The sequence below is a fragment of the Nicotiana sylvestris genome, chromosome 1 (genome assembly GCF_000393655.2).
Source record: "Nicotiana sylvestris chromosome 1, ASM39365v2, whole genome shotgun sequence".
Taxonomy (NCBI): Eukaryota; Viridiplantae; Streptophyta; class Magnoliopsida; order Solanales; family Solanaceae; genus Nicotiana; species Nicotiana sylvestris.
Genome location: NC_091057.1, coordinates 167849400 through 167872292, shown reverse-complemented (window position 1 = coordinate 167872292; position 22893 = coordinate 167849400). Strand labels below are relative to the sequence as shown.

Sequence of the window (22893 nt, the reverse complement as noted above, 5' to 3'; positions counted from 1 at the left end):
CAAGTTGTTATTTTGTGGGTATATACTCTGTCTTGATCAATCCTTGTTTGATTCTTTCCCTGACGAAATGGCAATCTATCGCTATATGTTTGGTCCTCTCATGGAAGATTGGATTGGCAGCTATTTGTAGAGTTGTTTTGCTATCACAATGTAAGTGTACTGGTTCTTCCACATTGTTCTCTAGCTCCTTTAGTAAACTTGTCATCCATATTGCTTCTGCCACAACTGTTGCCACGCTTTTGTATTCTGCCTCTGCAAAGCTTCTACTCACTGTCTGTTGCTTTTTTAACTTCTAAGATAACAATGAGTTTCCCAGTTTAACCACATAACCTATGACAGATCTTCTTGTATTTGGGCATGCTGCCCAGTCTGAATCACAGTAAACTGTGAGAGTATTGGTTTGTCCACTGCTCAAAACGATTCATAGTCCAGGGATCCCTTTGATGTATCTAAACACCCTTAATGCTACTTCCATATTGGACTCCTTAGGAGATTGCATAAACTGACTCAACACTTGGACTGCAAAACATATGACAGGCCTTGTAATTGTCAGATATAGCAATTTACCAATCAGTTTCTCATAACCACATGCATCTTCTAGTGGAGCATCTCCAGTATTACCAACATGCTTGTCATAGTCAACAATAGTAAGTTTGTGATTTTGCTCCATAGGTGTTGAGACTGGTTTGCAACCACTCAACCAGCTCCAACACATACTTTCTTTGGTTTAGAAGAATGGCTTTATCTTATCTCATCACTTCAATCCCTAAGAAGTACCTGAGCTCACCTAGGTCCTTCATTTTGAAGTTCCTGTGTAATGTTGCCTTTGTTTCTTCAATAAGTCTGTTACTGCTTCCTGTTATTAGTAGATCATCAACATATATCAAAACAACCACAATTTTTTTGTTGCTTTTCTTTGTGACAGGGAGTGATCATAGCTGCTTTGCATGAAACCAGCTTGAAGAAGTGCATCTGTCAACTTTATATTCCATTGTCTTGAAGCTTGTTTCAAGCCATACAAAGATTTCAGTAGTCTGCATACTCTAGACTCCCCTGGCTATTAAAGCCTTGAAGAAGCTGGATATAGACTTCTTCAAATAAGTCACCTTGGAGGAAGGCATTATTGACATTCATTTGGAAGAGAGGCCAATCTTTGGATGCTACAACACCAATGACTGCCCTTACTGTCACTATTTTTGCCACATGTGAGAATGTCTTATCAAGACCCTCTTGTTGAGTGTAGTCTTTGGCCACCAATCTTGCTTTGTACCTGTCTATCTCACCATTAATTGTATGCTTAACTTTGTAGACCCATTTAGAGCCTATAACTTGTTTGCCAGTAGGTAAATTTACTATCTCCCAGGTGTGATTATCCTCAAGAGCTTTGATTTCCTGTTCCATTGCATGAGCCCAATTCTGATCAATTGCAGCTTCCTTGTAGGTCTTTGGTTCAATGACAACTGAGAATGCCTTCATGTAGGAATGATATGTTGGGGATAAGTGATCATAAGTAACATGATTGGAGATAGGATATTTGCTCTTTCTTGATAGATTTCCTCTAGTGATGTAATCCTTGAGCCAAATGGAAGGTCCTGCATGCCTTTGTGATCTTGAGGCAACTACTGTTGGTGGAAAAGATGGCTGAGGAGGTGTAGAATTAGTTGTATCAAACTGTTGAGTTAATAAGAGATCAGGAATCTCTTCATTGTCTGGAGTTGAATCCTTTTCTGCTGAGGTTATGTTGGTATCTGTTGTAGAAGGTGCATGAGGTTCAAGGGAATTTGGATGAGGTTCATATGAGTTTGGATGAGGTTCAGGTGCAATGGCTGGAGATGCTGGTGTATTTTGCTCAATATAAGTTGGAGTGGAAGACGATTCTGTGAATTTAGGATTTTTCGAGAGCTGTAGAAAAAGTTCTTTATCATCAAGAGAGTTGTGTTGGAAGGGAAGTACATATTCATGAAACTTGACATCTCTATTGACAAAAAAATGTTGGTTTCAAGGTCATACAATCTATAACCCTCCTGAGTTTCTGAATACCTAATAAACACTGCCCTTGATGCTCGAGCTGTAAATTTGTCCCTTTTGGGTAATACACTAGCATAGCATTGACACCCAAACACCCTTAGATAATATATGTTTTGGCACATAAACCTTCTTGAGGAACAACTCAATTAAATGAGTGAGGGGTCAATTTATAATTAGTGAAACTAGAGGGAGCTGAAAGAAGAAGGTAGTTAGAGTTCAGTTAATGCGCCTTCTTCTTCTATATAATCAGCTCCATTTGTAATAGAATTAGTAATGAAAACATTTCCTTCTGGCTTCTCCCATTTCTCTGGAATGTTCTTAGCTCTCAAAGCAATGTACTCTGCCTTGCATGGCATAACATAGAATCTCCATTAACTAGCAGATCTTACCTCTGTCCAGCTCAAATTAACATGGTACCAGAGTGGCGATCGTGATTTACAAAAGCTTCGGTGTGTGGTCCAACGAAATTCTGATGAATTGAAGTCATAACGAAACCCTAATTCTTCAGACATGGCAGGAAATTAGGAAACCCTACTTGGACACAGTCATCCACTTTTTCTACAATCATCTGATGCTCCAGGACTAGTTTTGATTTCTATAAAACTAACTGGACCAGAAAATTATGCCCTATAGAGTAGGGCGATGAAACTAGCTATTAGGGGTAAAAGTAAGCTTGGATTTTTGGACAGAAGTTGTGTTAAGAGCACGTATATGGGAGAATTAGCAGAATAATGGGAGAAATGTAACGTTATTGTGTTGTCTTGGATTAAAAGTACAGTTGCAAGTGAGCTAATGACAAGCATAGTTTTCGCATCTACTGCTAGAAAAGTATGGAATAATTTCGAAGAAAAATTTGATAGATGTAACTTTACAAGGAGTTATCATCTTTGGACCGAAATAGCCACACTAAGACAGGGAACTGATTCAGTGACTTCTTACTACTCAAAGATGTCAGATATGTGGAGTGAATTGGATGTTTTGGCACATAAACCTTCTTGTGATTGTGAGGAATCTAGGCCTCCTTTAGTTCATTTGTAGCAGTAACGATTGCTTCAATTCCTTATGAGGTTAAATGAGAGCTACAGCAATGTGCGGAATAATGTGTTAATGAGAAGGCCAGTGGTGTCTGTGAATGAGGCATATGTCATTGTTACACATGAGGAGAGCCAAATAACATTAGGTGTGACTGACACCAACAGAGATCCTTTGGCTATGTTAGCAGGGAAGAGTTAGGGGTTTGAGCTAAGGAAACCAGGGTTGATCTGTGAATACTGTGGATACAAAGGTCATTTGAAAGAGAATTACTATAAAATAGTTGGATATTCAATCGATCTTAAAAGAAAGAAAAAGCCTTAGTTTGGTGGACACAAAACCTATGCCAACAGTGCAGATGATGCAGCTGGGAGCACTAATCAGCCACAAGGACATTATCTCATAGAGGAACAATACAAGCAGTTAGTAGGATTGCTAAACAAACCTGCAGAAGGTGAATGTTCTACTAATATGGCAGGTATTGTATCCTTGTTGTCCAATGCTGCCATAACTAGTTGGGTAGTAGACTCAGAAGCTACTCATCACATTACTTATAAAAAAGGAGTACTAAACAATGTTTAAACAAGCAGGAAATAAGGATGTAATGGTGTGCAATTGCCAACTGGAAAAAGGCAGGGATAACACATACAGGAGATGCGGTAATTTTAGGAGACCTGTGCATAAAAGATGTACTGTATGTACCAGATTTTAAGTTCAATGTCTTATCTGTGGCTAAACTCACTAGAGATCTCACTTGCATAGTCAAATTCTTTCCTGACTTTTGTGTGCTGCAGGGTCTTCATAGTGGCAAGGTCTTGGAGATTGGTAAGGATTCTGAAGGTCTTTACACATTGAGAGAATATGCAAAGGCAGTAAGAATAACAGTCTGTGTTGTAAAAAAGGAGGAGAGCACCAGGCTATGGCATCTCAGACTAGGACATGCCTCTATAAAATCCATACAACATATAGTTTCACTTAAAAATGATATTAGTGGAAAGGAATTAGAAGATTGCACTGTTTTCCCTCTTTCTAAACAATGTAGATTACAGTTCCCTACTTGCAATACTAAGACCACTAATATATTTCATCTTGTTCACTTAGATGTCTGGGACCTTATAAGACCCCAACTTATGATTGAAAGCAATATTTTGTAAGTATTGTTGATGACTTTAGTGGATATACATGGGTCTGTTTGATAGAGTCAAAGTGTGAAATCTATGTTGTTCTGAAGAATTTCATTTCTGTAATAAGAACTCAATTTGAGGTGAATATCAAGATTCTGAGAAGTGACAATGGTACAGAGTTTTTTAATTCTAAATGTAATAAATTGCTTTCCTCACATGGTATTATTCATCAAAGTAGTTGTTCTTATACACCTCAATAGAATGGGACTGTGGAAAGAAAACACAAACACATTATGGAGGTAGCTAGAGCTTTAAGATTTTAGAGTAATATGCCTATCAAGTTTTGGGATGAATGTGTTAGAACAGCAGTTTACCTGATCAATAGGCTACCTACATAGGTCTTAGAAGGCAAAACTCCTTATACTGTGTTGTATGGGAAGGTACCAAACATAGATCATCTAAGGGTGTTTGGGTGTCAATGATATGCTAGTGTATTACAGCTCGAGCATCAAGGGCAGTGTTTAATAGGTATTCAGAAACTCAGAAGGGTTATAGATTGTATGATCTTGAAACCAACACTTTTTTTGTCAGTAGAGATGTCGAGTTTCATGAAAATATATTTCCCTTCCAACACAACTCTCTTGATGATAAAGAATTATTTCTACAGCTTTTAGAAAATCCTCAATTCACAGAAACATCTTCCACTCCAACTTATAATGAGCAAAATTCACCAGCAAATCTAGCCATTGCACCTGAACCTCATCCAAACTCACCTGAACCTCATCCAAACTCACATGAACCTCATCTAAATTCCCTTGAACCTCATGCACCTTCTACGATAGATACCAACATAACCTCATCAGAAGAGGATTCAACTCTAGACAATGTAGAGATTCCTGATCTCTTATTAACTTAACAGGTTGATACAACTAATTTTACACCTCCTCAGCCATCTTTTCCACCAACAGTGGTTGCCTCAAGACCACAAAGGCATACAGGACCTTCCATTTGGCTCAAGGATTACATCACTAGAGGAAATCTATCAAGAAAGAGCAAATATCCTATCTCCAATCATGTTACTTATGATCACTTATCCCCAACATATCATTCCTACATGAAGGCATTCTCAGTTGTCATTGAACCAAAGACCTACAAGGAAGCTGCAATTGATCAGAATTGGGCTCATGCAATGGAACAGAAAATCAAAGCTCTTGAGGATAATCACACCTGGGAGATAGTAAATTTACCTACTGGCAAACAAGTTATAGGCTCTAAATGGGTCTACAAAGTTAAGCATACAGTTAATGGTGAGATAGACAGGTACAAAGCAAGATTGGTGGCCAAAGACTACACTCAACAAGAGGGTCTTGATAAGACATTCTCACCTGTGGCAAAAATAGTGACAGTAAGGGCAGTCATTGGTGTTGTAGCATCCAAAGATTGGCCTCTCTTCCAAATGGATGTCAATAATGCCTTCCTCCAAGATGACTTATTTGAAGAAGTCTATATCCAGCTTCCTCAGGGCTTTAATAGCCAGAGGGAGTCTAGAGTATACAGACTACTGAAATCCTTGTATGGCTTGAAACAAGCTTCAAGACAATGGAATATAAAGTTGACAGATGCACTTCTTCAAGCTGGTTTCATGCAAAGCAGCTATGATCACTCCCTGTCACAAAGAAAAGCAACAAAGAAATTGTGGTTGTTTTGATATATGTTGATGATCTACTAATAACAGGAAGCAGTAATAGACTTATTGAAGAGACAAAGGCAACATTACACATGAACTTCAAAATGAAGGACCTAAGTGAGCTCAAGTACTTCTTAGGGATTGAAGTGATGAGATCAGATAAAGCCATTCTTCTAAACCAAAGAAAGTATGTGTTGGAGCTGATTTCAGAAGTAGGATTGAGTGGTTGCAAGCCAGTCTCAACACCTATGGAGCAAAATCACAAACTTATTACTGTTGACTATGACAAGCATGTTGGTAATACTGGAGATGCTCCACTAGAAGATACATGTGGTTATCAAAAACTGACTGGTAAATTGTTATATCTAATAATTATAAGGCCCGAGATTATGCAATCTCCTAAGGAGTCTAATATGGAAGCATCATTAAGAGTGGTTAGATATATTAAAGGGAGCCTTGGACTAGGAATCTTTTTGTGCAGTAGACAAACCAATACTCTCACAGTTTACTGTGATTCAGACTGGGCAGCATGCCCAAATGCAAGAAGATCAGTCAAAGGTTATGTGGTTAAACTGGAAAACTCATTGTTATATTGGAAGTCAAAGAAGCAACATAAAGTGAGTAGAAGCTTTGGAGAGACAAAATACAAAAGCATGGCCGCAGGTGTGGCGGAAGCAATATGGATGAAAGGTTTACTAAAGGAGCTAGGGAACAATGTGGAAGAACTTGTACACTAGTGTCAACATAGCTAGAGGAACAACTTAGTTAAATGAGTGAATGGTCTATTTATAATTAGTGAAACTAGAAGGAGTTGAAAGAAGAAGGTAGTTAGAGTTCAGTCAATGCTCCTTCTTCTTCTATATAATCAGCTCCACATGTAACAGAATGAGTAATGAAAACATTTCCTTCTGGCTTCTCCTCTTTCTCTCGAATGTTCTTAGCTCTCAAAGCAATGTACTCTGCCTTGCATGGCAATAGCATAGAATCTCCATTAACTAGCAGATCTTACGTCATTCCAGAACTGCAGATTTTGATGTAATCCATTTCAATTGTTAATCAGATCCAAAGGCATACTAAGTCCATTTGTTTTGATTTTCTCATAAACCTTAGCTCATAATTCATGAAGGCCCAGAATCAATTGTTCCTTTGGACAATCGAAGCTGGTTTTGATGATCCAGAGTCATCTTTTAGACGGTTGATCATCCATCCAATATAGAAAAGCCCACTAAATAGGTTGATTTGTGAAGTAAAAATTGCACATGGTGCGCTATTTGGTCGCCCCCATTTAACCTATACCTATTTTTTTTTAAATTGTTTACTTGTACCCACTTTTTAAATAACTTCAGTCCCCTTCATCTTCTTCTTCTTCTTCTTCTTCTTCTTCTTCTTCTTCTTCTTCTTCTTCTTCTTCTTCTTCTTCTTCCTAAAGAATGCACGGGTGTTGGAAAAACTGACAATTGTTTGGAAGAGCTATGCTCATAAATCAGAAGAGGCATCAGAGGAGGTTTTGAAGTTACCTAAAACTTCTTCTCACGTTGTTCTGACATTCCTCGATGCCAAGCCCAGGAGAAAACCAAAACCTCGTAACTGGTACAACAGATATTAAAATTTACTGAGACTTGGGAGATGATTATTTTGATTATTGGATGTATCTTATGGAGATTTCTCATAAAGATCCAAGTCAGAACCCCACTGTATAAGAAATTACATAGGACCTTGATATTTATGAAACTAGTATGGTTGTTTTGCCTTTCGTATGAACTGCTACAATGCATGGCTCTAGAGCTGAAGTTCGCCAGTTACAAAACAAAAACTTCAGCTCTAGAGCTGAAATTCGCCAGTTACAAAATAAAAACTTCAGCTCTAGAGCTGAAATTCGCCAGTTACAAAAACAAAAACTTCAGCTCTAGAGCTGAAGTTTGCCAGTTACAAAAACTTCAACACACTTGCTACTTCAGGCCCGTCTACTAGAATGCTGAAGTTTTGTGTAATTGTCTTTGCTACTTCAGCCTTGTATGCTGAAGTTATGCGAAAAAGCGAGTACGCTTGAAATTTTTTTTGCAAAGCGGAGACAAGTTAAAATAAAAACCGGGTATAGATCCAAATGCCCCATTTGTGAATGGGCAGGCCTTAAGCCCACACTCGTATTCCTCGAATTGGGCTACCAGGGCTTCTCACTGGAAAATAATCATCTGGGGCTTTGTTCCAAAGAATGGATCTTTACGCAAATAGCTGGTCATATTCACTATTTACTTTTTTTAGTCATATATATAGATTATACATTGGTTATATACAATTATATACATATTATATACAAATCATGCATATATTATACCTCTGCCGGCTATTTTTTTAAGTAATTGGGTGAACGGCTATTTAGTTTATACTCTAGTACTAAGGAGAAATGTTTAGGGACCTTTACACAAATAGTCAATTGAATTCATTGTTTACTTTTTTTATACAGTGTACATTGATTATACAGGACTATGCGCGTTTGCGCGCGCGCAAACACACACATATATATATATATAACCGTCGGATATTTTTAGTTTAAGCGGGTATAAGGGGTTAAGTGAGCTGCTATTTAGTATGTTTACCTATGTAGGAAGCTAATTCCTTTTTCTTTTTGGTTAGTTTTAGCATACAATGAACGTACCAGTGAAAGAGGACCGATGGGTTATTTTATATGCAGTTTTACTGATAACGAAATTCAGAGGAAGAACTTTTTCCATCTAACTTGCTATTTCTTAGAGCATATATTTCTTTCTTTTACTTTAACTGATATAAAGCAATGTCGTTTGTCTTATTAAGAGCATACTAATTGTAATATACATAGTAAGTATTTAGTTCAAAGTTTGAATCCAAAATTTACATTAGAACAAGGCTATAGAAAATTTAGAGCTCCGGTGACGCATTCAGCAGAAAATTCAAAGTATTTAGGACACACATTATATATCAACCATTCGCTCAAACTTTAAACTTGAGCAAGACCTTTTTTTTCTTCTTCTGTGTTTGCTATAAAGGAAAAGATTTAGTTTTAAAAAAAAAAAGTTCAAAGATTAGATTTGAAAGGAACATTGGTTGCTGGCAACCAAGAATTTCCAGCAATGAAATTAGCAGGAGTAAACTTAGATGCCTCAGCTGCACTGTTAATAACACGATAACCAGGCCAATTTACTCTATTTGCAGTTGATGAACCTGAACCAGTGTTCAAGTATTATCCATAGTACAACGTGTTCAGCGCGAAAGTACCAGTCCATTGCATCCAACCAGCTGGATCAATCAAACTATCTAAAAAAGTTTTCATAATAACAGTACGTGAATATTGTTGCCACGGCCTACCTAGATATGTCTTAACTGAGTTTTGGTAAGGTTTTAAATCAGAAGCAGCTGTGACTCTACAATTGTGAATTGAAATTCCAGTATTTTGGTTAGGATCACTTCTCCCATGTGCAGTCACTGTGTTGATCCTGCTTGGCGGATTTCTAGCAAAAATGTTGCAGTTTTGTAAGACAACTGCTGCATTTCCAAATATGAAATCGACTGTTCCATAAATGTGGCAATCTCTGTAGAATTGTCTCTGAGAGTGGACATAAAGAGTATCTTGATAACCCTCAAAGCTACATTGGTAGAATACTGAAAGATCTGAACCAGATCGAAGGGCCACGGCTTGGTCGTTTCTAGGTCCAGCTGTGTTCCTAAATGTTATGCCCTGAGCAATAAATCCGTCACCATCAACAGCTGAAATTAAGGGGTTTACAAGATAAAAAATAAGGATATAATTTAGCAGAGACAAGAAACGTATATAGAACTAATAACTGGACGAAAGACAGGATTTAAGTTATTCGCGCATATTGTTGATTTTAAGAGACTGAAAAGAAAACATGAAAAATTATTCTAATTGAGAAATGTTCGTACTTGTTTTTACTTTCTTAACTAGTTTCTTTAATATAGTAGGAGAATGACGTGACTAGCTAGGTAGTTGAGAAATACTGTTTTAATACTATATGCTGACAACATGAAATTTTTGTGGTATTGAGTCATTAACACAAAAAAGTGACTCAAAAAAGTTAGACTAGTAAACTAGTCACTAACACCGTCAGATACCTATCGTGAGGGACGGCTAAATAAACATGGAGGCCTCAAGCAAAACTTCAATAAGATGCCTTAATTATTTTTAATTAAAGGAAAAAAAATCATATATAATTTCATTTAAATTCTATTTTTTTTGTTTTTCTTATGCAAAGTTATTAATAATTTTATCTAATCTATTTAATTTCTCTTGGGACATACTTTCTAATATAAGATTTTTATTGTTTGTTGAAAATGTATCAAGGGCACATTGTGGGATTATAATAAAGTTTCAACCTTTTTTTGAGTTATGAATTAATAATCTAATTCATCTCAATATATGATCTAGAGAGTGATCCACACACTAACAAAAAAAAACATTCTTTTCTCTTAGGATCAACAGTTTAATCTTACTTTCTTTTTTATGATAAAAATCTGTACTTTCTCATTTAAAATACTAAATATTCTTCTAAAAATAAGCTAACATATAACCTATTAGGAAAATTTGAGACCCTTGAGGCCCAAAGCACCTGCTTTAGCAGCTTTACCCTTGAGCCGGCATTGCTGTCAACATGTTAAAGTATACGGATAATGTAAATATGAAAACATACCAGCTATATTTTGTTTTACTTACCGACAGTGGCTGATTTGAAGGTGGTAGATCCTCCTCCAACACTCTTACTTCCTGTGACGATTGTTTTTCCAATGCCATCTCCAACCAACATAACATTATTTAAATTCATCCCTATCTCTACATTTTCATTATAAATCCCTACCTTTACATATATCACAAACCTTCCACTTCCTGTCCTCTTGCCTGCAGCAGCAACAGCTTCAGTAATAGTATTGTAATTCCCTGAACCATCTTTTGCCACCACAATATTTGCTTGAGAGCCCAAATTAGACGATGACTGCAGTAATTTTCGATCACGAGGCGATACCCAATTTGGAAAACCATCTTCGTAAGTTGCACTTGGTTCAGTACTATAGTATCCTCTGTTCAAGAATAAAGTGTTACTTATTAAATATGAAACGTTAATATTGGACATCAATATTGGCATTACATTGTCCGTGACCTCAAGTTCAATAAAACCAGACCGACATGTTTTGATGTTGGTTAAGGCTGTGCTAAGCCATGTTTGAACATCATCAGCTGTGGATTTAATACTTGGATCAATTGTCTTATTGATTTTGACAATAATATTCTCATATAGCTCTATACAATCAGCCCATGCAGCTTTTTCATGCTTGTTACGACATTTTGAGCCTAGTGATAACGTATTTTCGTGAGCACTCAAGCCACGATCAAGGGCTAATTTCAGTGACATCTTACGAAAATCAGACTTTTTATTGATTATTGAAACTCCATATTTACGATTGTGATCAGCTAAGAAATATTCACAAGGTTGAGGGTAGGGTGTTTGGCTACACCACGACTTTAGAGAGTAGCTGGAGACTGTAGGGAAAACAAAATAGGTCACAAATAAAAGTGAGAAAACCAAATTTACTGCCATTTTTATGGACTTCAGGCAGAAAAAAAAGGTCTAAAAAACTTATATGTTTTGAGAGTCAAGTGTGGTGGGTTTTGGTTCCTTTATATAGCAAGGCACGAAAGATTAGGTGATAGGTATGTATCATCAAAATTTCAGTTCTAAAAATAAAAAGGAGCAGACAATAATAATAGTTGTAACAACTAATTTTGGCATTATAAATCGGTATTAAGTTTTGGAATTCTTATTAAAAATGATTTTGGATTTTGAAATAATGTAATCCGTTTATCAGAGGGACATAATTTTTGACTAATTTATTGAGAGCGAAGAAACGAGATAAAATGAGTTTTGAAAGAAATAAGCTAGAAACAATGGTGGAGATAGAAGGTGACATACGGGTTTGATCGAAGCCACTAGTTTTAGTCTAAACCCGTTTTTTGTATTAACAAATTTACTAAATATGTACAAAACTTAAATTTAAATTCCAGTTACTAACATTTGATGTTACTATCCTAGAGTTTAGAACTCATAAAGTTTAAATCCTTGCTTCACCATTTGCTAGAACACTTCTATATATGTCTATGCGCGCTTAGCTTGTATTGTTATATGAGAATGAATCTTTTCTTTTAATCAGAGGAAAACCAGAATTATACTAAACATAGGTGCACGATATAATAAAACACAGGCTCAACTATGAGAATGAATCTTTGGTATGGGAAATAAGACAATGCATTTACCCTGATATATATACTTCTAGCCATTCTTTATTTCATTTCTTTCTCCACAACACTTAAGTCCACAGTAAGAGGCTCCATATACTTTTAAACCTTAATTATGAGTTATGAGATTGGTAATGATTGGATTGCCACAGCTTTGTTTATTTAAGTCCTTAATTTTCACTTCATTCCTATGCATGAGACAGAAATCGTTTGGATAAATTTGGTTTTTAAGGATCAATTAACTCTAATTTTAGATATCCCTCTTGATGTAATTTATTTGAGAAGTGCTTAAAAAGTTCTTGCTTTGCCAATTTTCATTAGTTGTGCTCCATACGGCTTGTTTTACCATTGAAAGCTGCTAAACATTTGCATATGCTGACTACTTTGCTCTAGTTTATGATCATCTTTAGAAAATGATGCTAAAACTAAAGTTCTAACTGAAAGACTCGATTTCTGATGCTAAAACGAGTAAAATATTTTTCTAACGAGTAATTTCACTCTTCTTTTTTTTTCATATTAAGCAGGAAAAGATTTAAATTTTCGGTTTTCTCTGTGGAAATAAGTTGTGTCTAGAATAGAAAAATTCCCGAAAATAAAGTTTTCCTAGCTAGAGAAATATTTAACTGGTGTCCAGAGCAGAAATGTTTCCTGGAATATCGTCTCAATATTTAATCTAGGCGAAATACATAAACGACCCTTGTCCTCAACGACCAGTTGAATACCTCAACTGAACCTATTTTCAGCTAGACATTTCAAGCATTTAATAAAGTAGGTCAACAAACACTAGAAACCAACAAATCTCATGCGTGTGTCACAATTGCTGATGATATGTCAAACGGACAAATCATTGAATGACATGTGTATTTGTTTTTAATAAAAAGATTATGTATTAATTTTCCCTACCCAAAGAACATCTGCCAACCCCAATTATTTGGTTACCGTCGCCGGCAAACCCCCTCCATTTTTTTTTCTTTCTCAAAACCAAATCAAAAGTTGTCCTAACCCACTTAATTGAAGATTTTCACCAGTAAAGAACGAATTACCAAATTCAATTGTAGTGAAATTAGAAGGTTTTAGATGAATTTTTTTTTTCAAATTTGAGGTAAAGGGAGATGAAGGAGGTGATAGTGATTCTTTGGTGGTGTAATATTGTTGGAGATGATATGCATGACATCAAAGGACATTGATATTTGTTTTGTGAGTGATTGGTGTTTGGTCTAATGAAAAATAGTGAGAAGAATGTGTTGCGGTAGATTGGTGTATGTGATAGAGGTGTATAATTAAATTGTGATTGAGGATTTGTTCAGTGGAGGACGGTGGTTTTGATGGTGATGAAAATTCTGTCCGGAATATATTCTTTTCTTTATGGGTTTCTATGGAACGAAGAAAAGTAAAAAGATTAAGGTCAACAACGATTATGAGGTCATTAAATTTGAATTTTTTAACATTATGTTTAAATTGTAAAATTTTGATTACTGTCGTCTCTGTAATGATTCTCTATTCTTATCATAAGTCTAGTTGTTTTAGCATCAAATACTAACACTTAGCCGAACTAAAAAGAATTTTAGAAAAAAATTCGTAGAAAAAAATTGGAGAAGAAAGGTCTGGTTTGCATAGAATGGTGGAGGAAAAAATTGGAGAAGGAGGTGGGGTTCACATTAAGTTTAGGAAAAGTAAAGGATAAAGTTAATTCTAAAGAGTTTCACGCATTTCAATACGAGTGTAATACACAAATTTTGCAGCACAAGAGGTTTAATAGACATATTACTTAGCAGAAAGTGTCTATTTAGTCATCAGTGTTCAACTGGTCGTTGAGGACAACTTAAGGGGACCGTTTATGTATTCGTCTTTAATTTAGTAATGAAACCAATGGCAGAAGCAATATTAACAGAAAAAAATTTAAAAGTCTTAAAGGAAAAGTAGTATACTACAATTTATCTTGACAAAAGTGTCGAGTAGAGGGGAGATTAGGGAAATTTTATTTTGTGTCTTTTTTGTCTCATAATTTTGTGGACCCAGAAATATAAGATTAGGGTCCACAAATTTATAAGACAAAAAGTAGTCTCGTACAACTAGTGTAAGTTATACGAGACACAAAAAAAAAAAAATTCTCGCAAAATTAGAGTTATGTACAATTTCAAGTAGCAATGGGCCCGTAGTTTCACTATACTTTTGTTTTTGACTGCCAGATTCTTTTCTCCAAATGTATTTGCTTCCTGATAAACCACATACAAAGAAGCACTCCGAAAATTCAAAAAGAAAATAAAATAACCTTCTATTTTGACGGCGAAAAAGTACCTTAGCCTGTATTTGACTGCCAACTATTAGGAAACGTGACTCATTAGATAACTAGAAAATTTTCCACCTTCCTCTTTAGGGAAGAAATATTTTCGTTCTTTTTCCAATTCTGGGACATTTGTTAAATTGAAGAAAGATACCAGAAGAATCATGTTTTAGTAATTGACCAGATTAACAAAAAATGACTTAGCAAAAGTTCTGCATTAAATCAACAGATAAAGTCCACAAACATCATAAACTTAATTATCAATATAAGTTAAGGCCTAAAGATTCGTATGCCTACCAAATTATTGTTGTGCATGTCAAAGAACTGCCAATTATTTTCATTTTTTTATTCAGCAGGATAATGATAACAACACCCTTTGACATATCGTGATAAAGATAATACCAAATGAAATAATTATTGGACATAAAAGGTTTTCGTGGAATTTATACACAAGACTTCTAGTACCAATACCTTTAATAAGTTCTAAATTTAGACATCTCTCCCATCTAATTAGCAATCTCCTGTCCCACCATCCTCATAATAGACAATTGTATTATCCTTTAACTTAATAATTATGACTTGTAATCATACATGGAAAAAATTACTTAATTGATCAATAACATTAATGAATATAAAGAAAATTTATATAAATTTGGATTTTTAATACCTGGAAACATATATATGATCTTTGCAAAATTTTATGGAAAATCATATATTTTGAAACTCAATGATATACTTATTATTATATACTTCTTGAAAACGGGAGAGGAGAGTGCTCAACCACGGAATGTGTATAAATGATGAAGAGACGTGCAAGACGGCATCATGAGATCAATATTTAGGAAAATCAGATCAAAGGTTTGGCGTTTTTGCTCTAAAAATGGAGAAAATTCAATAGGGATACAAAAGAGCAAAACATATGTTAATTTGATTCTTTAATATTGCAGCCTAGTTATAAATTCAATTTAGGGCCTCCCGTCATGAATGAAAACACATAATTGGCCTAAGCCAACATAAAAAGATTTGAATCTTTCATAGATCAGACTTTCATTAATTAATCCCCAGGCAACTATTTTGGTTGGTCGCATTATGTAATATATGATGTGTGGTACGCAAACATGATAATGTGCACTTCAATGCTGGGGTTCTTCATTCTTGGCTCAAATTTTTACAGACTTTATTTTATGGAATTTTACATTCCTATGTCATATAGGAACTATATTACCCTCAATGTTTAAAGTTTGATATAATTTCATTTACTATACCTAATTATCAATTATATATTATTAGTGATTTTTAAGGGTATTAATTACACTCCTAATTTAATGGTACCATATATTCTTTCTAATACCACTCCCCCCACGTTTCTCTATCCAATTCCCACACTTTCACCCACGTTTCCTTTCCATACTCATTTCTGTATCAAAATCCCATTATTTCTTTCATAGCCAAGGCACTGTCGGTACCTCTGCAATCTTGTCCCAATGTTTTTGTGCCCGGGGAAGATGAGCACAAACCTGGTCGATTTGATGGTTATGATTTCGAGTTCCTTCAGTAATATAAGAGGAAAGGAAAAGAGAACAGCAATTCCACCATTGACAGCCATTAAAAAACTTTGAAGCTTTGAATTCAAATTTGGGTTTTCAAAAATCACCATTTGTTTGGATTGGGTGTTGTTGTAAATAATTGGAAATATGGTTTGGAGTTTATATCTCAATTTTGAGGGGTTTTGGTGAAGATTAGACTTGGTTTTGGCTGAATTTCAGATTGAAAGAAGAAGAAGAAGAAGAAGAAGAAGAAGAAGAAGAAGAAGAAGAAGACATGACATACATTATATTGCAGCAATTGTAGAAAAATTGTAGACTGTTGTTTATTTATTTTTGAGCTTTTGTGTTTTTGTGTTAAAAGTTTTGATGGGAGCTTGTTATTCCACTTCGTCTGTTTTGAAGCTAACTTGTGCAGAGGAGAAGATGTTTTTTAAGTTATATATATTGTTATACCTTTAAATCAAGAAAGTATGTTTGTATTGTATTTAAAGAGGCGTGAATTTGTAGAATAGGTTGAATGTTAAGAATGAGTTAAATAAGACGCACAATGGCTTGTTTTCTATATTTAATCTACAACAAAATTACATATCATTTGAAAAATTAATATGAAAATACAGAATTTCATGTTTCTACAAATTATCTACAAAATTTCTACAAATTGTTCATAGCAGAATTTATCTTTATTTTCATGCATGTTCATCTGGAACACTAAAGTTACTTGATATGCCAACATCTTCCGTTATAGAGGAATACAACTTATCTACAATTTTCTACAACTTCACACATTATTTTCACCCAGTTAAATATAACTACAATAACATAAAATTTGAGCTTTTGTGTTTTTGTGTTAAAAGTTTTGATGGGAGCTTGTTATTCCACTTCGTCTGTTTTGGAGCTAACTTGTGCAGAGGAGAAGATGTTTTTTAAGTTATATATATTGCTATACATTTAAATTCAAGAACGTATGATTGTATTGTATTTAAAGAGGCGTAAATTTGTAGAATAGGTTGAATGTGAGGAATGAGTCAAATAAGACTCACAATGGCTTGTTTTCTACATTTATTCTACATTAAAACTGCATATCATTTGAAAAATTAATATAAAAATACAGAATTTCAATGTTTCTACAAATTTTCTACAAACTGTTCATAACAGAATTTATCTTTATTTTCATGCATGTTCGTCTGGAACACTAAAGTTACTTGATATGTCAACATCTCCCGTTATAGAGGAATACAACTTATCTACAATTTTCTACAACTTTCACACATTATTTCCACCCAGTGAAATACAACTACAATAACATAAAACTTATATACAAATTTTATACAAAATTTATACAATATGTCTTTTGTATATTTTGTATCTGATTAAACATTTTTTATACAACTAATTATATATTATACAAATTATCTACAATTTTCGTACATTATTTCTACTAAGTTATATACAACTACAATATAATACCACTTAAATATAATTTTTATACAATGTTGTTCAACTTTTATACAATAGTTAAATGAATAAAAGAAAAATAAATAAACAACAGAATACAATTTTTCTACAATTTCTGCAATATAATGTATGTCATGTTTTCTTCTTCTTCGATTTTCAATCCGAAATTCAGCCAAAATCAAGTCTAATCTTCACCAAAACCCCTCAAAATTGAGATATAAACTCCAAACCATATTCCCAATTATTTGCAACAACACCCAATCCAAACGAATAATGATTTTTGAAAACCCAAATTTGAATTCAAAGCTTCAAAGCTTTTTAATGACTTTCAATATTGGATTTGCTGCTCTATTTTCCTTTGCTTTGTATTACTGAAATTTGGACATAATTGCGTTTGATGTAGAAGATTTAGTCGTTTTTTATTTGTGAAATCAGAAAAAAGTTTGAAACACAGTGTATCGAAAAAACAGAGATGCTAAATTTGAAACGAAACTGACGAAGAAGATTAATGTGTGTGATTTGCGTTGTGGAAGATCTGGAAGAATATTTAATCCCTCAATTTTAGCGCGCCTAAATAAGGAATCTTACATTTACAATGATTCCTTTTTAATGCATTGTCTATATTTTGTAGAAATACTATTAGCATGAAGGGTAATATACAAACTATGAACATATTTGGTAATATAGTTTCCTTTATGGTATAGGAACGAAAATTTCCCTTATGGTATAGGAACGAAAATTTCCCTTATTTTATACCATATTTACTTATTTTTTTGGAAGCTATAATTGGTAGATCTTAAACAGTAGCGAAACCAGAAAATTCAATAAGGGTGTTCAATTTTTGAACAACTTTTGTCAGTGGACTATACAAAAGTGTTCAAAGTCTATTTTTTAATCAATAATAAGTAATATTTACTTTATATATAATATAATTTTCTGACAAAGGGGTTAGTTGACCATCCTTGGCCATACATAACATCGCCCCTGATCTTGAAAGCAAGTACTTTCATGTTTATAGATCCAATTAGCTCAATATATTGACGTTTTCTTCGTAAGATATGTTTACGGATAATATTGTTTACTTACCTAATTATACCATAAAGCTAGCTGGTGGGGCACTATGGATCTCTTGGGGAATTAATTAAGAGATCATAATACAAGTGGTTGCGATTAGTTTGAAGTTATACTTTACATCTGAATAATTAAGCAACATTATATACTAAAAAATGACTTTTGATCCAATAATTTCCCTGCATATCCAGCGAGATCAATGATAGATAGATCTGTTAGAATTAATAAGTTCATTAGCAGTTATAAGATATTTGTGGCAAAAAAACTGTGAGGTATCAAGCTATATATGGGGGATAGTGACAATATGACATCATAATCAAAGTGGTCATGAACTTTGAACTTTAGTAAAGGATGATTCTCCATCCAACATTTTTCATGCTATTAATCCAGAAAGAATTGATAATACAAACAAATACAAGCCAGTTGCTCAATTTTACATTTCTTTTTGAGCAACAATTTATTATGTTCATGCTACTTATAAATTAACAATTCAAATCGGTATATATAGTAATACACAACAAAGTCGATATTATAAGATAAAATAAAATCAAAGACCAGAAGTGAATGGCACGTTGGTGGCTGGCAACCAAGAATTTCCAGCAATGAAATTAGCAGGTGTGAATTTGGATGCCTCAGCAGCACTAGTAATAACACGATAACCACCCCATTTAACCCTATTTGCAGTTGAAGAACCAGGACCAGTGTTCAAGTATTCTCCATAGTACAACGTTTTCAGCGCGAAGGTACCACTCCAAGGCATCCAACCATCTGGTTGAATCAAGCTATCGAGGAACGTTTTCATGACAACAGTACGTGAATATTGTTTCCATGGCCTTCCTAAATATGTCTTAACTGAGTTTTTAGAAGCCTTTAAATCCGAAGCAGCTGTGATTCTACAATTATGAATTGAAATTCCAGTGTTTTGGTTTGGATCAGTTCTTCCCTGTGCTGTCACAGTGTTGGTCTTGTTTGGAGGATCTCTAGCAAAAATGTTACAATTTTGTAACACAACTGCTGCGTTTCCGAATATGAAGTCAACTGTACCATACACATCACATTCTCTATAAAATTGTCTATCAGAGTGGACATAAAGAGTGTCTTGATATCCCTCAAAACTACATTGATAGAATACAGAAAGGTCTGAGCCAGATCGGAGGGCTACTGCTTGGTGGTTTTGGGGGCCAGCAGTGTTCCTAATTGTTATGCCTCGACAAATAAATCCATCACCGACAACGGCTGAGATTAAGAAATAAGAGAAGACAAAATATCAGCAAATGCATATCTATAAAAGTTATTACTCATTTACTCCCTCAATTGCATTTTTACTTGGCACGTTTTGACTTTTTACGCCCCTTAAAAAATAATAAATGAAGTACATAATTTACCATGATATTCATATTAATTGATGCATATTTTATTGGATTTGAGAATATGATTTGAAATGAGTAATAAATTTTGTAGGTATAACTGGAAAAAAAATTATTTTCTCTTGATATGCGTAAAGTGCCCAGTGAAAATGAAAATCTATTTTTAGTATACATGCCAAGTAGAAGCGCAAGAGTACTACTAAATTTTCTCTTTTTGAAAGTACGAACCAGTGATACTTAATTAACTGTCAAATCATACTTTTCTAAGGGCTAATACGTAGGCCGGCTGAACCAATTAGACGGCTTTTAAGGCACGAAAGTCACTAATAATCCGTTAGATAGCCTTTGTCTATATGCACATCTAAGATTTTCCAATTCAAAGTTTTCATTTGTCAAATACTTGGGGAAAAAAAGAATAAAATAAAACATATACCACATACGTCTACTGATTGTTACCGCGCGTTGTCTCCTAATTAATTATGACTAATGAATAATTGCCAATAATTCTCAGTTTACTCTACTTTTTTTCTTTTTCGTTTCTTTTTCAAGTTTGACCTAAGAATTAATTACTCGATTAAAACGATTTGTGTAAATACCAAGTACAAATAAACCAATTAGATAAAGCAAAAGCTCATTCATTTTGTTTTCGTACGTACCAACAGTGGCTGATTTGAAAGTGGTGGATCCTCCTCCAACACTCTTGCTTCCTGTGATAATTGTTTTTCCAATTCCATCTCCAACAAACATTATATTCTTCAACTTTGATCCTAACTCCACATTTTCACTGTAAATTCCTGCCTTCACATATATCACAAACCTAGCACTTCCTTTCCTCTTGCCAGCAGCAGCAACAGCTTCTTTCACAGTCTTGAAATTCCCTGAACCATCTTTTGCCACCACAATATTCGCCTGAGAAGCTGGAGAAGATGATTGCAATAGTTTTCGATCACCAGGTGCAACCCAAGTTGGGAAACCATCTACTTGAGTTGCAGTTGGCTCAGTATAGTAACCATGGTTCAAAGACAAAGTGTTACTAATTAAAGATGAAACATTATTTGACATTAATGGCATCACATAATCCGTGACCCCAAGTTCTTCGAAACCAGCTCTGCATGTTTCGAGGTTGGTTAAGGCTGTACTTAACCATGATTGAGCATCAGCAGCTGTGCATTTAGTATTTGGATCAACTGTGCTTTTGATCTTGTGGATAGTATGTTCATATAGTTCAAGACAATCAGCCCATGCAGCCTTTTCGCGCTCGTTACGACATTTTGAACCTAGTGAATATGCGTTCGTTTGGGCACGTAAGGCACGGTCTAGGGCTAATTCTAGTGACACTTTGAGAAAATCTGATTTTTTGTTGATAGGAGTTGAATATTTAGGATTTTGTGTCAAGAAGTATTCACAAGGTTGTGGGTGAGGTGTTTGGATACACCAAGATTTTATGGCTGCCATAGAGTAGCCATTGGTGGATGGGAAAAAGAAAGAAGACACAAATAAAAGTGGAAAAATCAAATAGATATTGGACATTGTTATGTATGTCATGTAATGAAGGAAAATAAGGAGTTTAATGCTAATATGTTTTTGAGAGACAATTGTGATTATATTTGCTGGGCTTTGGCTTCTTTATATAGATAAATAGATAGAGGGAAACAAAGGGTGGTCAAAAACTAGGTTAGGTGATGCGTGATGGGGGACGCACTATCCTTATTTCTTCATTTTGAGTTAAATTATTGATTCATGGTCAACGATAAGACTAATAGTGGCAGGAATGAACTTAATTTGGTGCTCAGATTCTATGGGGGTTTATGAAATTAAGAAACTACTATAATATATTCATAAAAAGATGAGAAAACTATCTGCGTTTTGTGTATATTTGTTGAATTGACAATGAAACAAATGAAAAAACAAAAACAAAACAGGAAGCTAGAAACGCGTCTGTGATTATTTTCTTCTGGTACTAATTAAGTTTCAAGGAAACCGTGTTAGTAATATGTTTTTGGGAAGCTTAAATTCTACAATAATATATATGGGCGAATGAGAATAAAGGGAACAATTCTTGTTTATCCCCTTTTTCATATATTTATTTCCCTGTTTTCTTTTTCAATACTGGATAAGGTGCTCCACGAACTTGCTGTTCCTTCGCATTTATGATTGGCTAATGATTAATTGGATGGTCGCTATAGTAGTACTCCCCTGTCCATGACTTTTTGGTCGCATACCCCTTAAGAAAATATAACTCCCGAGGAAGAAAAAAAAAGGTATTTTAACTAAATTACGTTAATTAAAATTAGCATATTGTTAACTTGACATATTGGGATTTGTAAACCAGGGCAAAAGTCTGAAAAAACAAAGTTAATTTCTTCTTGATTATATATGTAAAAGGTCACTTATTTTGGACCAAAATAAAAAGACAAAAAAATACTTATTATGGATCGGAGAGCGTACTATTTTTTTATTAAGTTACAGTATAATATATACACTGCGACTGTAATTTTTTTTATATTATCAGTGTTGTTTAATCAATAATAGCATGTTAGTTATTTTTACTGGATCAATTTATACTTGTCATGAAAATTTATAACGAATGATTACCTTAAATTAACCTAAATACGTAACTATTTTTTATACCGATAATAGATAAGGGTTCCTACATAGAACTTCAATTGATCATCCTTTTTTATGTTTTGCTGTCTGATAACTAACGCAAGATCAGTCACAAAGGCATTTCAAGGTGTCTAGCTTCTAGTTCTTAACCAATTCAAGATTTATAGCTAGTAAAAATGATGAAAAAGCGGTCAAATTTCTTTTATAACAATTATTTACTATAAATACCGAGTTTTTTTCAAAATAGATTATTTATGTTATATTTGATCTCTCTTTAACAATTTTTTTATTTATAACAACAACGTTCATATTTATAGCAGTACGCTCTTTGTAAAGTTACCCCTTTATAACAATCATGTAGAATTTCTAAGATTACTGACAATAAGTATGGCTTCAAGGAAAAGCTATTGA

The 22893-nt window shown here is 34.3% G+C and overlaps 1 protein-coding gene and 1 pseudogene across 1 annotated transcript; both read right to left on the bottom strand.

The window, feature by feature from the left end:
- Nucleotides 1-8923: 8923 nt before the first annotated feature.
- On the bottom strand, nucleotides 8924-11456 carry LOC104217571 (pectinesterase 2-like; annotated as a pseudogene).
- Nucleotides 11457-18841: 7385 nt separating this feature from the next.
- Nucleotides 18842-21485, bottom strand: LOC104217570 (pectinesterase 2-like). Its single transcript, XM_009767854.2, has 2 exons — nucleotides 20532-21485; nucleotides 18842-19744 (listed from the first exon to the last, which is right to left on the bottom strand). The coding sequence occupies exons 1-2, from the start codon at nucleotides 21418-21420 to the stop codon at nucleotides 19056-19058; spliced, it is 1578 nt and encodes a 525-aa protein (XP_009766156.1). The 5' UTR covers nucleotides 21421-21485; the 3' UTR covers nucleotides 18842-19055.
- Nucleotides 21486-22893: the final 1408 nt, after the last annotated feature.

Excerpts from the sequence above, each read along its gene's own strand:
- LOC104217570 (XM_009767854.2), bottom strand. The coding sequence starts at position 21,420 with ATGACATACATAACAATGTCCAATATCTATTTGATTTTTCCACTTTTA. Across the intron at positions 19,745-20,531 it reads TTTCAAATCAGCCACTGTTG|CCGTTGTCGGTGATGGATTT; the intron begins GTACGTACGAAA and ends TCTTAATCTCAG.